The sequence below is a fragment of the Electrona antarctica genome, assembly GCF_951216825.1.
Source record: "Electrona antarctica genome assembly, chromosome: 2".
NCBI lineage: Eukaryota > Metazoa > Chordata > Actinopteri > Myctophiformes > Myctophidae > Electrona > Electrona antarctica.
The window spans coordinates 33414424-33431672 of record NC_136807.1 but is presented as its reverse complement, the minus strand read 5'-3'; the positions used below and the strand labels follow the sequence as shown (position 1 = coordinate 33431672).

The 17249-nt window shown below is 44.3% G+C and overlaps 1 protein-coding gene across 1 annotated transcript in view; it reads left to right on the top strand.

Annotated features, from left to right (window-relative positions):
* The window catches only part of magixb (MAGI family member, X-linked b), a gene marked incomplete at both ends in the record, with an annotated part of 76128 nt that overhangs the window by 22740 nt on the left and 36139 nt on the right, over positions 1 to 17249 (top strand). Inside the window, 4 exons of the mRNA XM_079515071.1 lie at positions 7437 to 7556; positions 10315 to 10488; positions 13724 to 13916; positions 14842 to 14915. Of these exons, the coding sequence (XP_079371197.1) occupies positions 7437 to 7556; positions 10315 to 10488; positions 13724 to 13916; positions 14842 to 14915 (561 nt within the window). The remainder of the gene's footprint in view (positions 1 to 7436; positions 7557 to 10314; positions 10489 to 13723; positions 13917 to 14841; positions 14916 to 17249) is intronic.

Genomic DNA, 17249 nt, shown 5'->3' with positions numbered 1-17249 from the left:
ATGTGAGACAGGCTGACACCACGCCACACGCCACAGCACACGGCTTGACAGAACAAGGCACAGGTCACCACTCCCAAGATGGTGCAAGGAACAACAAACTGCCTCCAAACATGGGACTATGAATATTTATATTGTGTAAAAGTGCCTACGACTGTACTCAAATCAATCACCCCTATGTGCAGCGTGGAGCCGCGAGCGGTTCTGCTGCTATCAAAGCATTTTTTAATCAAATGTGGACCGATGGAGTGAGGTTGGTTGATGAAAGTTTGATTTTCGGGCTTTGAATTCAGGATTCAGACCTACTACACATTGTGTATTTTTCCTTGTGCTCTTATGGATTGATAGCCTGTTTTATACTGAACACAGGCAGCCCGGTGGTGGCGCTGTGGAGCTGGCTAGACTTGTGAAACAACTTCCTGCCTCTCTCCCAGTGCATTCCTTTTAGTTGTGAGTGTCAACAAGGAAAGCTCCGCCCCCTCCCCTCCACGGCTGCATAATCCCCTGATCTGCCGGCAACCGTGAGGCGACACAGTAAGATGCTGTGGTTCCCATGCCCACACACTCACGCGCATGCACGCACACACACACACACACACACACACACACACACACACACACACACACACACACACACACAGAACATCTCATACTGTACATGCACACTTAGCCTCAGCCTGACATGGCTTGGGAACCATCTGATCCCTTTGCAGACCACCTGCAGGGAGGAATAAAAAGTGTCCGGGACACTTCCGTCTTCAGTCTTCATGTTTAGACAGACCTACCTTTCTTTGTTCTGTCTTTTCGTCCTGGATGCAGCAGCTGTGATGGATGGTACAGGAAGTTGACGCCGAATAGTTTTCATCAGTGGCTCGTTGAGGCCCCCTACAGGAACTTACAGCCTGTATGTAACTACTATTAATGGAGACTTTGCTTTTCTACTGATAAATAATGCTAGTGGTAGGTAGGATCACTGTGAGTCATGATGACCCTTTATGTTTTAGAATTGTGCTCATTGAATGGCATTGCTATTTTGTTTAGCTTTTAATCACGCTAATATGACCTATAATAGCAATAGGAGGATGGTGTCTATGTTTGATCTGCATTTTCTTTTCATTATGAGAAAATGAAACTAAATATATCTCTCGATCTACTGCTCTGACGTTCGGAGGGCATCGTGATGCTTCTCTCCTTAAAGAGGATGTGTGCTGCGTTGTTGGAGTTGGCACTGATGAAAGGAGCATAATTACAGAGAGCCCGTCAGCAGAACAGGACATTAACATGGAAATGAATGACAGAATTAGGTAAATGCAGGACATATATCAATAATGTTAGAGGGGGGGGGAATTAGTCTGTGAGTGCCAAAGTGGAGGAGATTGCAGTCTAATGAATGTGTGTGCACTGTGCACACACTCTACCTAACCAGCCAGGATCCTTACTGTGTGTGGTGATAACCTTGGGGAGCAGGTTAATTTGTGGAGTATTATGCTGACTGTAGTATTGCAGCAGATCTGTGTGACCAGCATTATGTTTAGCTGATTTAACACCTTCATTTAAAGGAACACTTCACATGTTTTCAACCCGTACTGTAGGTATCGTCGTCCTTGTCACTAATGGTCAATATACCTGTAGTACAGTACCCTTTCTGTCTGATCGTTCGAATACTGGAAAGCTCGCCCCGGCCATAGACCCGGCAGAACTGCTCAGTCTTAACCTGAGTAAAAAACGGTGCCAAACCTAACCTTTTCCTAAACTTAACCTCAATAAAACTATGCCTAACCTTAAACTTATTTCTAATCTTATACTCTGTAAAACAGCGGTCGGCGTGAGGTTGGTGGGAAAAAAACGAGGGTGAGCATGTTTAAAGGCGAGCATTCCGGATACCGATCGTTTTGTGTCTCAGAGGTAGGTTGTGCATATCATCAGAGCTAGATGCTTGCTGATTTAGTTGTTCACATTTATGCTCCCCAGAGGATGCACCCCAGTGATTTTGGTGACCCTGTGGCCTTTTGCCTAGCCCGGTCAATTTTAATTTTGCACACTGGGAACTGGGTTCATTAACATGAGACTACGCTAAGTTTATTCATGCTCACTGGAACTCTAAGCGTTTGAATTAGAGCCATGCATTGGGATTGGGATCCCGTGGGTACTGGCCCTGACCCGTGGCTTTTAATTTGATGCGGGCGGGAATGGCAGGTCCCTCAGCGTCCTGCGATAAACCAGATGCAGTGCACCTGAACCACGCAACAGTTCGGGGAGAGCACAGTTTGAGCATGGAGTCAACAAACAAAGTTGAAAAGAAACTCAAAGCAGGAGATTACAAATCAAAAGCAAAGCAAAGGAAGTCTGATATGAACACATTTATCTTGTGGCTAAAGGCAGAGGAGAACATTATTTAGAAACGTTGTTGTTACAAACAACTATACTAGTATACAGTATGCATCTACTTACTAATAACCTACTGTTGAGCAGTAAGAGGTCAGCGTGATGTGTCGCTGTCCATGGTGCTGAAATGGTCATCTCTCTATCTCTCAGCCGTTCTCTGTGTGTGTGTGTGTGTGTGTGTGTGTGTGTGTGTGTGTGTGTGTGTGTGTGTGTGTGTGTGTGTGTGTGTGTGTGTGTGTGTGTGTGTGTGTGTGTGTGTGTCTCTCTCTCTCTCTCTCTCTCTCTCTCTCTCTCTCTCTCTCTCTCACATTCTGTTTGGGTCCCCAATGGACATTGGATATTGTGGGGCTCAGCAGGACTAGACGGTACTTGAATTTTGCTGCAGGCTAGGAGCAGGCATTCAGAAATTAACTGCGGGCAGTTATAAATGAAACCACTGTGGGAATGGTTAGACATCCAATGGGAGGGGCTGGACTAAGAACACAGTCCTGTGCGGAGCTGTAATTGTAATCACGCTATGACCATTCATGTACAGTAGCGCCACCCTCAGGCCAATATTTCATGAACTAACAGGCGGATTGCGGGATGAGCCCTTCTGATTTTGGTGACTCTTGGCATTTCTTCTTGTCTAATGTCTACTTGTTTTCTGTGTTAAAACCCTTTGGGTCTAAAGATACAATGTCGGTTGTTTCAAAGCACTTCTGTAAGGATCAGTATGCCTCAAGGGGTCGCTATAGTGGAGTTTTTAGACTCTTTTGTCTTGTTTTGTATTGATCCCACAACTGTGTCTACAACCTGAGTGTGCAAACATTCCAGGAAGATAAAGGCTGTTTCCATTAGCTTGAACTCCCTGCTGATGAGGTACATTTTTGAGTCCTCCACAATCCTCCTCTGAGACCCAGAGTGAATTGACCGCAATTACCACCCTATAGTTAGCATTAATGAGGACTGGCATATGGAGATAACGTTGACAAAAGGTAAAGTGTTCCTTTAATGATGCCTTTTTGCTTCCTGTGTGCAAACTGCTAACGACCATGTTCTCCACGTTGTCCTGTATTTTGTTTGCACGACTTATACAACATGTATTGTACAGTATATGAATATCAACATTTTCACATATATCACCATTTCTTATAATGGCTTATAGTGCAGTGGCCCAGTCTGTTTTGAGTTCTGGAATACTAGTATTTTGACCACTAGCACAATACCTCCCCACAACAGAATATAATGCATATAGTATACAGGGCACAGTGGTGCAGTCGGTAGCGCTGCCTCCTCCCAGCTAGAAGGTCCTGGGCTCGATTACTGCCGGGGTGGGGACGATGTGGCCGCTGGGGGCGTGTTCTCTCCTCTGCATCATCAACGCTCATACCCTATAGGTGGGGTTGGCGAACGGGCCTTTCTGTGTGGAGTTTGCATGCTCCCTGTGTTCCTTTGTACGCTCACCCAAATGCATGCAGTAATCCTGGTCTCTATACTGCCTCCACCTGGTCAGTCGGGGCGCCTGATGGAGGAGAAAGGAACCGGTTGGAGCTAATTACTTGCGCAAGCAGAGCGCACAAGTAATAGTTTTCGTCTATGTCGCCGTTTGATGCGTATGCGCCGTGCCAGCGTATGACGTAATGACTACTTGTGCTTGATATGGCAGTGGTGTCAGATTACATATATGTATACATACATGTATACATAGGGGCATTACCTTTAATCCTCCCGACATAAAACATATCGTCATTACGTCACCATCGAAAACCAATTACACCCTGGCATTGGGTCCTTTAATCCACATCTTTATTACGTCATCATTGAGAGCTAGTTATACCAGTTATACCCTGACGTCATATGCTGCTACGATACATACGCATCAAACGGAGCGCAAAGTAACCACAGTATACCGCTAATCAACTTACAAATTACATATACATATACATAGAGGCATTTCCTTTCCACCTTTCACCTTTCCTTTAATCCACCCGACACTGATCGACATATACGTCACCATCGAAAGCCGATTAATCCACATCTTTATTACGTCATCATTGAGAGCTAGTTATACCAGTTATACCTGACGTCATATGCTGCTACAATACATACGCATCAAACGGGGCGCAGAGTATACCACTAATCAACTTACAAATTACATATGTATACATATACATACATATACATAGGTGTAATTAATTTGAGTATTAGGATGTATTAGGATGTTGATATTCATTCATCAGCCAACACTCCCCACTCACAGGTAGTTGCGCGCTCTGCTTGTGCACTATAGTAGGCCATTTATGGCCCACTTGTGAGTAGGCACTCGAAAGAGTGCAGTTCTAGTTATAATGTTGCATTTGATAGAACAAAACATTTGAGGGTATAGTATTTTGTTCATGATTTTTGAGTGGTGTAAACCACTCCTACAACTGGCTTTTTTGTGCAGAAAAAATGAGCATGGTTGCTATGTTCACCCTGTTGTAATGACGTAATGAAATCACACCCGGGTGAACAGGGTGAACATAGCAACCATGCTCATTTTTTCTGCACAAACAAAGCCAGGTAATGAAATCACACCCGGGTGTGATTTCATTACGTCAGACATGATTTCATTACGTCAGACAGACCTTACACCACTCAGTTCACACGGGTGTGATTTTTTAATTTTCAGTTCAATTTATAAGAAATGCTGTTAAATAGGAGCTGCCTACAGCAATTTATACTTTGTTGAATGCCGGAGTCTCGCACCAAAATCTCCGATCTACAAGCTTGCGTGTCACAGACATGCATAGATGTGCTATTTCTGGTGTGTGACACCACACACAACTACATATATACAGTATCAAGCCCAGTCATTATATAATTTCAAGATTTTTCCCCATGCTATGCCTATTAGTTAAAAAATCTTCTTAAATTGACTATAATGAAATAAGTATTCATGCACTAGTTGAGAAACAACAGTGTAGGTTTGTACTCGTACATGTGTGTCTGACACTCTGGGTGCTTCAGACAGATGGGTCATAGAACCAACGGTTGGAGTTCTGTAATTGTCTCCGGAATCAGTCAGAGAGCGGATAAGACACAAATGGTTTATTCTAATACGCCAGCGCTGGCAGACTGACAGCTTTTCAACGTTTCCAGTGGAAGGATTCATGGGGCAGCTATCTGCGTTCCCCGGTCTTGATGGACAGCTTACTCTGGGGTGTTGATACACTCCTGTGTAATTACCCATCACACCCCCCCCTGTGGGATCAGAGCGTGGCGCCTACAGGCAAACGACAGGGAGGAAGATGTCAATAATACCGCTACTCTTCTTCCCACTGACATGTCATATATATCTGGGAGGGAGGGTACATAGATAATGAATCCCTGCCTCCCTCCATATCAGCAGCACAGATACTGTGTGCCCTCAGGGGAGGAGAAGAGTTATAGACACGTCAAAGACCATCAGGAGATTTGCTATCAGATGTTTAATTAGAGACTCATCTTCTGTTTCCGATTAGGATTTGTAAATAGACTTCGAAGGGGGTCAGGCTTAAGGCAGTCTTGTGCTTGACATTTATGTGTGTGTGTGTGTGTGTGTGTGTGTGTGTGTGTGTGTGTGTGTGTGTGTGTGTGTGTGTGTGTGTGTGTGTGTGTGTGTGTGTGTGTGTGTGTGTGTGTGTGTGTGTGTGTGTGTGTGTGTGTGTGTGTGTGTGTGTGTGCATGCATTTTTATCAATGTGTCCACTTGTCTGTGTGAATAAACATTGTGTAGTAGACGGTAGAGATTGCAATATGTGTATGTTGCAGTATGTGCGTGCGCGCGCGTGCATGTCCGTGTGCGAGTATGGAATGCGTATGCCCTGTGCCAGCATGTGTGTGTCATTGTAGCTGAGGGAAGCAGTGCATTAATCACAGGTTTTATGTGGTATCTGGGTGGGTGTGACTCGAGTCCTGCTGTGATGTGTGTTTCAACAGCAGAAGGACAGACACGTGTCCTCGGTTTGGGCCCTGGGCTAATTTTATACCCAGTGAAGGAATTGCTCATCTCAAGGTCAAAATGACAGAGGTCTCATTAGAGGGCAATGGGCGAGTTATACACAATTACACATCACCCGATAGACTGGCTTGATGAGTGTTGATGAATCTGTGAATGTGCAATAGCCATTTGGAGACAGAGGGATATATTTTGTGTATTGTATCCCTGTACATGGATTTCATGGCGGTTTTGTCCTTACACATTGTGGACGAAAAGTCTTTCCAGGCATGGTTTTGACTAGGCTGTGGACACCCATTTGAAAAGAGTTTGTTCCAGGGACCTCCATACAGGATTTGTGCTACATTATTAGATAATGATATACTGTAGTACACATATAGGCTCTATACTGTAGGTGGGGAAAGTGAAAGTGAATCTTCTGAAGATTCATCCTTAACTCCTATAGCTCCATTGCCGAAGATTATTGTCAATTGCAGCCTAATTTTGATACTGACGCTTAAGGCCATTGCCGAAGATTAATGGCAATAGATAGACCCTGGCCTTGGTGAACCCCTTCAACAAAGTGTATAGGATTTAAGTGGTTAATTATGCACCTCATACATAGACCACTGGCCCTCAGAGCCCATCATGTATATGGTGGATAAGAATATAGTATAACATATGCTGTTTCTGAATATATCATGAATGTTTAATATGGTTAATATATTATTGATGAGGCTGTTGACAGGCTCGTCCTTGCCATTGGGTGGCAGGTAGGGGTGTCGTTATCCCATTGGGTGGCAGGTCGTTATCCGGGGGGCCCATTTCACATCAACAACAAAATGTTTCACAGGATTTAGTGGAGCCTTGAATTTTCCCTCATCCCATCTGTGAATGCGTTTATTATAAACACAATCTTCAGCATCAGCACAGAACCACAAAGGACCTTTCACAGTGGCGGGTGTTTCTCTAAGGGGTACCATAGCTGTAATTGCACTCTGTTTCCTTGAACGTGTTCTCTTTCAGTGGTGTGAGTATTTGTTGGCTCGTGCCCGGCTGCCCGCAAGAGTTATTTTTGGCTGTCCGTGATATATGATGTGACCTTCTCTCCTCAGGTACGACCAGACAGCTCAGAGAAGGGGAGATCTCAGGGGTGGACTACAACTTCGTCTCAGTAGAAGAGTTCTTCTCTTTGGAGGAGTCGGGAGCTTTGCTGGAGAGCGGCAAGTTCAAAGGTGAAGGAGCCGTTGGCATCATTGTACTTACAGTACAGTAGACATGTAACATCATTCATCTAGGCCTACTGTTTTCATGACCATTTTACATTTGCTCATTAGCTACATTTTGTAGGCTACTATTTATATCAAACCCCTCTGAAAAGGTTTCTCCAGGCTATAATAGTACTTTATAATCAATGATAATCAAATGATAATTTGATTTATAAGCACTTTTTTACAAAACAATGAGTTAATAAACAGATCATCAGGGACAGAGCATACATGGGGACATGGGGTGTCCCCATGTCTCCATGTTGTCTCTGATGGTCGCCAATTGAAATAACTGATTATCTATTTATTCATTATTCCACAAATTGGCCACAATGTATTATAGAATTTTACTCTCTTTATTTGCATAATGGCCTTTGTTTCTTCTTTATTGATTAATGAGGGAAGAATATGCTAATCAGTTTTCTGTACGCTGCATTCTAAACATAGCCATTAGTCCGGCAGCCGACAGGCTTCTTTTGTGGGAAATTTGGTACCTTTTTATTGGCCTAAAATATTGTCTATATACATACATTCATGAATCCACTTGCTGACCGGCTGTCAGTATTGAGCAATGTTTTAATAGGGGTTTCTTAGTTGTGACCCTACCATTAACATCCTATGGCAGGCAAAATTGTCAAAAATGTCAAACTTTCCTTGTGCTTTAAGTAGCATGTGACATGTCAAACTAGGGGTTTTTCATGATTCTGAATCCATTCCAAGCATTAGTTTTGCACAAAAAACACTCCTTGGGCTAAAAACGGCCATAGACAAATGTGATGAGGTCAGCACAAATGTGATGAGGTCAGCACATTTTGGGCACATTTGGGCAAGTGGCTATGGCTGTGCTATATGGCTGTGCGGGAGGCTGAGCGCTACAGGTTAGACCTGGTGGGGCTCACCTCCACACACAGTAAGGATTCTGGAACCAAACTCTTGGACAAGAAGCCCCTATAAAAAAAAAAGCTCAATACTGACAGCCGGTCAGCAAGTGGATTCATGAATGTATATAGACAATATTTTAGGCCAATAAAAAAGACTATATACCAAATTTCCCACCTGTCCACTTTGGCTGCCGGACTATAGTAATTCACTTCCCCCACTCACCTGAAAAATGCATGAGCGCTGGATGGTACTACTGGTTATGTGCTTTGTACTATTGTTTTTGAATGGTTCAGTCCTGAGGAAATGCATTAGTCCATATAATAATTCCAGTTTTCAAACAGTATGCTAAAGCTGACCTAAACGTGACCTAAGCTGAAACATATTTATAGGCATGAATGGGGGAAGTGAATGATTAAGTTTAGCATGCAGCCTACATGAACTAGCTAGTAGGCTCTGCTTAATCATGGAGGAACTTTGTGAATGAGACCAGCGCAAAGTCGTGAAAACTGCACACACAAGAGCAGAACTATGCAGACATGCAAACTATGCATTCTCTTCGTCAGATTTATACATCTGCACCTTCCCCTGATTCTGGTTTTATACAGCTCAATTATTGCGGCACTGGCCACATTACGCATGAGTCGGTGTGACCATTATGCACGGCTGTGAATATTTATAGCTTCTGCACAGACTGCAAAGATGGGATCTCTCTGGTTTGGGATAATTGCATCTCTGACATGCCTATTGAAAGGCATGAATGTTGTAGTATTCTGTAACAAGTTTGTTAAGCACCTCATTGAGATGACTAATGGACTGTTAACATGGTCTATTGTTTTCAAGTACCCACAACAAAGCAGTGGTGTGCGTTAACAGCGAGAGCTCGGCTTGAGAGGTAGCTGTCCTACAGATAAAAATAATGGGCCGTCATTATTTTTATTCAAAATAAAATAAAAGTCATTTTGCTGGTCCACGGACCACCGAAGATCCACGGACCACAGGTTTGAGACCCCTGGTAGAGGGTATCCCCATCCTGCGGACTCCTCCCTCATCCTGGGTTTGACTCGTGCCGCTGATTAAAAGCCTCCGACAGATTAGCCATCCATAATTCATAAGAGTTTAATGGGAGCAATAAATGTCATCCTCACCTTGCCTTGCATGTGACAGTGACAGACGCACGGCTCTGGTGGAAGCAATCAGGAGAATCATCAGCAGAAAGTAGCTGAACGCCGGCAGAAAATAAAAAGGCACTAAGTGATGTTCAGCTGGTAACCTGGTTGTAATGTGTCCCTTCAAACCATGATCTCCCTGAACCATAGAGAGAGAGAGAGAGAGAGAGACGGACATTAATTGGATTTGTTTTCCAGCCGGCAGAGCAGATGGAGAAAATACACAGTATTTTACTGATCCCAGGGGAGAGTATAATAATGCACATACACTAGATCCTGCTACAGCAGTATGTGCAGGACCGCCCATCGGGAATGAGCCTGGGCTTTTCTTTATGTTCAAAACCTTTTATCTCATGACCTCATTTCAGATGTGGAGTCATGTGGCATAAATATAATGTACCATGCAGATTGTATGTTGTTGTTTGTTGAAATAATGATGATGGATATACCTTCACACTACATACAGCACACGACTTTCAGACATTACCTGAATGATGCATTGCAGCATCAGTTCTCTTAGAAATTAATGTCACAACAGTGGTGCAGGAAATGCATGAGGAACACGCGACACGGTGGAGCCCATGCGGTGCGGTTCAAAGTGCAGCGCATTCGTTACAGTTGCACGTTTGTCAAGGCAAAACGGTCTCTTACGTAACCTGATCATCCCTCCGTCCCAGGGAACTACTACGGCACGCCGCGACCCGTCCACATCAGTCCCGAGAGCCCGCCCATCACCTACCAGGAGCACCGAAACCTGCTCCGGAAGTTCCGAACGCGCAGCAAGTCCCTCAGCAACCTGGAAAAGACAGCAGACGAGGCAGACAACAGTGAGGAGGACTCCGGCTTATCAGGCAAGTCTGACTTCAGCAGATAGAGATCGGTGCAGAGCGAGTGAGGGGCACGGTACGATGACTAAGAGGACTGCCGTTACAGGGACTGTGATAAGTTGTTGATGTCATATCAGAGCTAGTGCAGTAAGCTGAGAGAAGGACAGCAGGATACCCCGGAGTCCTCCCAGGGGTCTATACTTGGTCTGCTTCTTTTTACCCCTTTCTCTTTTCCCTCCCATCTCTTTGCTGAAAACAGCTGATCTACAAGCCTCACAGCGCTTGAGCTTGTAGATGGGCTATTTTTGCTGAATGTTAAGCCTAGAATAGGGACACTAGGGTTAGTTTAGGCGACATTATAAGGATCCCAAGTTTATATAGGAGCAAGTCAGGGAGCAAAATCTGTATCTTTAAGGGGAAGCTCCCTTGTTAAGGGCTGTACAGTAACCAGCAGCTAGATAACTGCAGTGTCCCTCTATCTATAGCCACTGTCGCTGACACCCAAATTAATCAATCATTGGAACAATTAGTATGCCACTGTCTCTCTGTGGAGTAATGGCCACATCGATTGCTGGATCACTTCCACAAGAAGGTCAGTCTGCCCTGAGGTGTGGAGGCATGGAGGCAAGCAGATAGTACTGTAGACATGCACCCACCCAGACAGGCATGCACCCACCCAGACAGGCATGCACCCACACAGACAGGCATGCACCCACACAGACAGGCATGCACCCACACAGACAGGCATGCACCCACACAGACAGGCATGCACCCACACAGACAGGCATGCACCCACCCAGACAGGCATGCACCCACCCAGACAGGCATGCACCCACACAGACAGGCATGTCCCCCACCCAGACAGGCATGAACCCACACAGACAGGCATGCACCCACACAGACAGGCATGCGCCCACACAGACAGGCATGCACCCACACAGACAGGCATGCACCCACACAGACAGGCATGCACCCACACAGACAGGCATGCACCCACACAGACAGGCATGCACCCACACAGACAGACAGACATGCACCCACCCAGCCAGGCATGCAACCACACAGACATGCATGCACCCACACAGACATACATGCACCCACACAGACATGCATGCACCCACACAGACATGCATGCACCCACACAGACAAGCATGCACCCACACAGACAAGCGTGCACCCACACAGACAAGCACGCACCCACACAGACAGGCATGCACTCCAGAAGGTATTAGGCAGGCATCTACCCTCCCATGCAGGCAGGCTTTTACCCACCCAGGCAGCCAGTCAGTCAGGCAGCCGGTCAGGCATGCAGGCGGGTAGGTAGGGAAGGGAAGGGAAGTGGAAACAAGGAGTATATTGATGGAGGTAACAAATCAGACTGTGTGGTGTGACAGGAAAGATAAGCAGGCTAGGTTTAGACGTAGACTGCTGGAGCTGCAGTGGCGAGATCACAGAGAGACCAGCAGTGGAGGAACAGGGAGATCCACAGTCTGATAACAGGCAGAATGGCGAAGGTGAGGCAGAAAGGTAGCCTGGCACAGTGCCAGACAGATTGGGTGGTGTTCCACACAGGCAAGGAGGGAGATAATAACCAATGTGGCATTTGAAAGAAGGACGCGGTCAGGTCGGTTTGCCGGCGAGAATTCCCCCGAGGTCAAGACCTCTGCTGACTCATCTGCTGGACTGAAACTTGGGTCATGCCGCTCCTTTGGCACGTGCTGCGGCAGTCGCCATGCTTGACGCCTTGTGGAGTCCTCATGCCAATATAAGGCTCACAGCTGAAGGGCAGTCCCAAGGACAGCCAGGCAGAGAGATTTGCTTGTTTTCTCTCAGCTGGGCGCGCCGTGTGGTGGAATATGCTGGATCACACTCTGTCCCGCAGTGGGAGGAACAGGCTGCATGCTGACCTCAGGGTTTCACCGGGAACACCTAGCAGAAGGTCTGCTGTTCTGCTTTCCACCATTGTAACGATGGGACTCGTACATTAAAGTCCCTCTCCCACACATGTCCCATGGCGTGGAATCATCTCTGTTCAATAAATGCCCCCCTCCAAAAGGTCCCTAAAGCACATTACCCTTTTCTTTGGTCTATATTTGCCCTCATTTAGTGCTCCATACCTTGAATTATGCATACGTTTGGCCCTCCACAATTATAGATAGATAGATAGATAGATAGATAGATAGATAGATAGATAGATAGATAGATAGATAGATAGATAGATAGATAGATAGATAGATCACAGTTCTACGTAAAGTAAAACGGTGGGTGAAATTCGTTTTTGTGAGTGCTTGTTCTTTATTGTCTCCACCAGGCCGAAGGCATGGGGAGAGAGTATGTTTTGCACTCCGTCCGTGTGTGTGTCCGTCCGTGTGTGTGTGAGTCCGTCCGTCCGTCTGTTACCAGCTAATCTCCGGCACCGTTAACCCGGTCGGTGCCAAATTTTGCACGCACACTCCCTGGATGCCAACTATGAACCTCTGCCCCAAAGTTTCCTGAACGGCCTGTTATAGCACCACCAGGAGGCCGACTTTTGTAAAACATTTTTTTTTATATTATATTATTATATATTATATTTTTTACTCCTCCAGATTCTGTCCAAAACTCCCGTAAATCGTTATACAGTATCTCTATAGTCATGTGTTCAAAACGGATCTGTCCGATATTTCATATTCCATCCTAATTGGTTAACATTGGATTTCAAAGTTTGCAGGATTGGCCCGTTTTGAACAAAAACCCTCAAATCAGGAACGTAGCGTACAATTTACGTGAAATCTTTCACAGACTATCCTTCTAGGCTGAGGAATATATCCCACCCTTTTCCTGTTATAGCGCCACCAACAGGTGGATTTTTGCAAAACACATTTTTGGAACAAAATCCCTCAAATCATCCAATTGCCAACCAAGGCGTAAGAAGAAATGGTACTCTTTCACATTGGCCTATTATAGCGCCACCAGGAGGCCACAACCTGACCTGGCCTGGTGGAGACCTGTGCCCCGAGGGGCACTTTATCTAGTTTATTATTATTTGTTATGCTGGGGCATTTTTGGAGTCCGGTGCCTTGCTCCAGGTGTGCACCATAGATGTAGTACCAGATTGTACCAGTAGTACTGTGCATCCTTTAAGATCATGCCACTTTCAACCTATTATGGACCTGTATTTTCCAGCAGATTTACAATCTCACAGCATTTAAGTCTTGTAGCTCTGCTTTTTCACTAGTCATTGTTTGATTAAGTATTTAGGGTCCTTTGCTCCTTGCAGGCTCTGCAGGGGTCAGCAACAACGCTCTCCTAGACCATCATTCTCCTGGTCGGCCTCGGGGGTCCCACAGAGGGGATGGCAGGGAGATGGAGAACGGAGGAATCCACATCAGAGGTATCGCCAGGGCCAGGGGCTTTTTGCCGGACCACTGGGAACAGGCCTTCAGTGACCCAGGAGAGCCTTACTATATAGAGTGAGTTACAACCACTACGTTGCACATAACTGCACATAATTGAGTTGCTGTTCAAAATGGCTTTAAAAGCTACAATAGTCTGTAAGTTTTATGTCTACTGTCTCACTCTCCAGACAGAGAGAGGTAATTGCAATGATGTCTGAAAGTACAATACGATGGCAGAGGATCTGGTGTCCAATCCGGTGCTTTGTCTGCTTGATATAACTTTATTGGTATTGTCAACCAGTAGGTGTTGTCAACTCCAGGGTCTGTCTCAATGGAAGTATATGGAGACCACCTCCAACCACTGCAGATGTAGTAGTTATATTGATTTAACATGTATACTCTACCATACAGATCGATTCAAATAATGTAGCCTATATGTATTGATTTAAAGCTGCTGTCCATATCTTTTGGTTGTTTGTTAATACATCATTAGTTTTTGACCACTCTATATGATATGTTAAAACAATATTAGTATTTCACAATTGTGGTGGTTGTAGGATATGGTTATAATATATCTAGAGAATGGCCCCGCCCCCACCTATTAATTTCAATTAACGTTGCTCACCAGCAAATAAAATAATAAATACCCAGAAGTACACTCCAACTACGGATACCATATCAGTCCCTAATACTGGTAGAGAAGTGGTATTGCAAGAACGCCAACATGAACTTTATCCTCTGCCCAAGCTATAACATTCTGTTATAGCTTAACATTAGAAATGTTGGTGCTCGTGTGGGCGGACCTGGGTTTGAGTCCTGGCTAGGATGTAATAGTCATGGATTCTAGCTTTAAAAGATCCTGATTGTCGCTTATAAATATGCTCATAACAGACAAGCTGATCTCTCTTCTATTTCAAGTGTGTTCAATTCCAGTGGTGCCACATTGTCACCATTTTGACTCTGATGTGGATGTTTTTTTGTTGTTGTTTTTGTCTCCAAGTCACAAACCCAAGAGGCCCAGCTGGTCCCAGAGTCCCCGACCGTCAAGCAGGGATGCAGTCTACAAAAATGAATGTGAGACTCCTTTGTGTGTTTCTGGTGCCGTGTTTCATTGCAGATGTAATTATGGGTTCATGGGTGACGCATTTCACTGTGGAACAGCCTAATTGAAACTACGCATTCATCATGGCAGGAAGTAACAGATGCTTGCCAGCTCGTTAATCAATTCAAATGAGATGGAATTTACTTGTAGTTGAATTGGGATGGGTGTAAGGCACACAGCATTCACATTATACAACTAAACATTTGTTAGGTTAGCTACATTTGAACCATCTGCTCCTCTATTTAAAGATAGTGTAAGATAGGTCTTAAATTATGTAAAATGTCTCTATATGTGCTTGACTTGTTCACTAACAGCGCTCTCTCCCTGCCTCTCCAGCTCTTTAGTGAATAGAAAATAAATGTTCAGAAGAGTGAAATTGTGAAATTGAAAGTGATGACGCAAAGAAATGACTAGACAAAATGGAACGCTATAAAATTTAAGATAAATAATGAATGGGTTCTCTCTCCTGATTGGATGAAAAGAGAGAGAACCTCCTTTCATCCTATCATTTTCAGGTGATATCCCACGTGAAAATGTGTGGAGAGACAGGTCTATGAAAACAAGCACAAATGAAAATAGCTGATCTACAAGCTCACAGCGACACATTGTGAGGTTGTACATCTGTTATTTAAAAACACATTGAGAATAAATCGAAATATTTTCAGATGGATGTTTGTGGACATCTGGGGTTCCTTGACGTGAAGAAATGTGGGAACCACTGGTTTAAACAACATGGAAGGAAGCCCAAATAAGCAACTACTGTACACTTTAGAATAAAGCCCAAAATACATCAACCAGCAACTACCAATCATTTATTTGCAAGTGACTTCACAGAAAAAACAAGTCAAAGGTTGCTTATAATAAGCAGACATGGCAACACTGCCTGAAGGAGCCCCAGTACCTTGGCAGGGGAAAAAGGTGGATAGCAGTGATTACTATCGGAATATAGAGCTTTATCTTTTTAACAAAAAGCTTTTGTTAACCAAAACACATCACCTTTGATATTAAACACATGAACCCTAGTGACCCTATCCTGGGGCTAGCATTCAGCCAAAATAACAAACATTCAAGCTCACACAGGGCGTTGCAAAGTGATTGTCCTCGATGAGTATCTCTAATTCTGTTTGGAAATCTGGGTCAGGTAGTATAGACCTATAGACCCATTTCCAGCTGTATCTCTGTGAATTATTATTAGAAATGGACTAGAAATAACAAGAGCATGGTCTGATGTATGAATACAACCAATATAACATTTCTCAACTAGTTCAACAGAGATTCATGGAACAGGGGTGTGTGTGTGTGTGTGGGGGGGGGGGGGGGGGGGAATCAATTCTGGAGTAAAATGTATAGTCTCTATTGTATTGTATGGCTTCAGCAAATATCTGTCAGACCAGCCTCATCTATCATTTGATGAATAGCTTGTTATGTAGGACTTGGACTGGTTGATGCTGCAGTGGGATGCGGCTTATTCCATTCCCCATCTACTGTAACACAACATTCCAGTAATATTATTAGGGCATGTGAAGTATACTTCGCAAGCAGGGACGTTCATCTGGTTAACAGATTCAGTTAACTATTTGGAGCTGTACTATATACTGTACATTTAGTATGCTCATTGATTACCATTTCACCATACACAGAAAACCGTAAAGAAACACAAAGAAACCATCTAATGTTCAGCATTTAATATGAATACTTTGTCATATGACGATGTTGCACGCTGAAAATAGCTGATCTACAAGCTCACAGTGAGCTATTTGCAGCACACAACACATCGTCATACAGCAGCGCTTAAATTAGCCTTGGCCTTGTGGATTAGGATAGCGACTTCTGCTATTACATGCCATTAATCTGATCATTAAATTCCGTTCATGGTGATTTTAAATTTGTTTACGTAAAGAAGGTAAAAATAAGATGATTAATTAAGGCCTATATAGGCCCAAACCCCTGGTGTAGAGGCGGGCACTGTTCCAGGCATGCCAAGGAGCATAATGTGGTAGTAGGACAGTCAGTGACACATTTTTATAATCTTGTTACGTGCTCAGCTGGTAAAGAATAGAATGAGGACATAACGCGATGTGCCGTATTTGTGCAAAGTGGCTTATTATAAACAGCAAGAGACCAATCATATCCTACATTAATGACATGAGTGCGAAGCCTCTCACTGAGCTGCAGTGCACTCATTCAGCCACTAGGAGGCAGTGTAGCTCAGGCAGAGAGTGTGTGTTACTGAAAAGATGAATTGTGTTTCAGTAAAACTTTTTGAGTGGTGAAACCACTCCTATAGACAGCTATGTGTGTCTCTG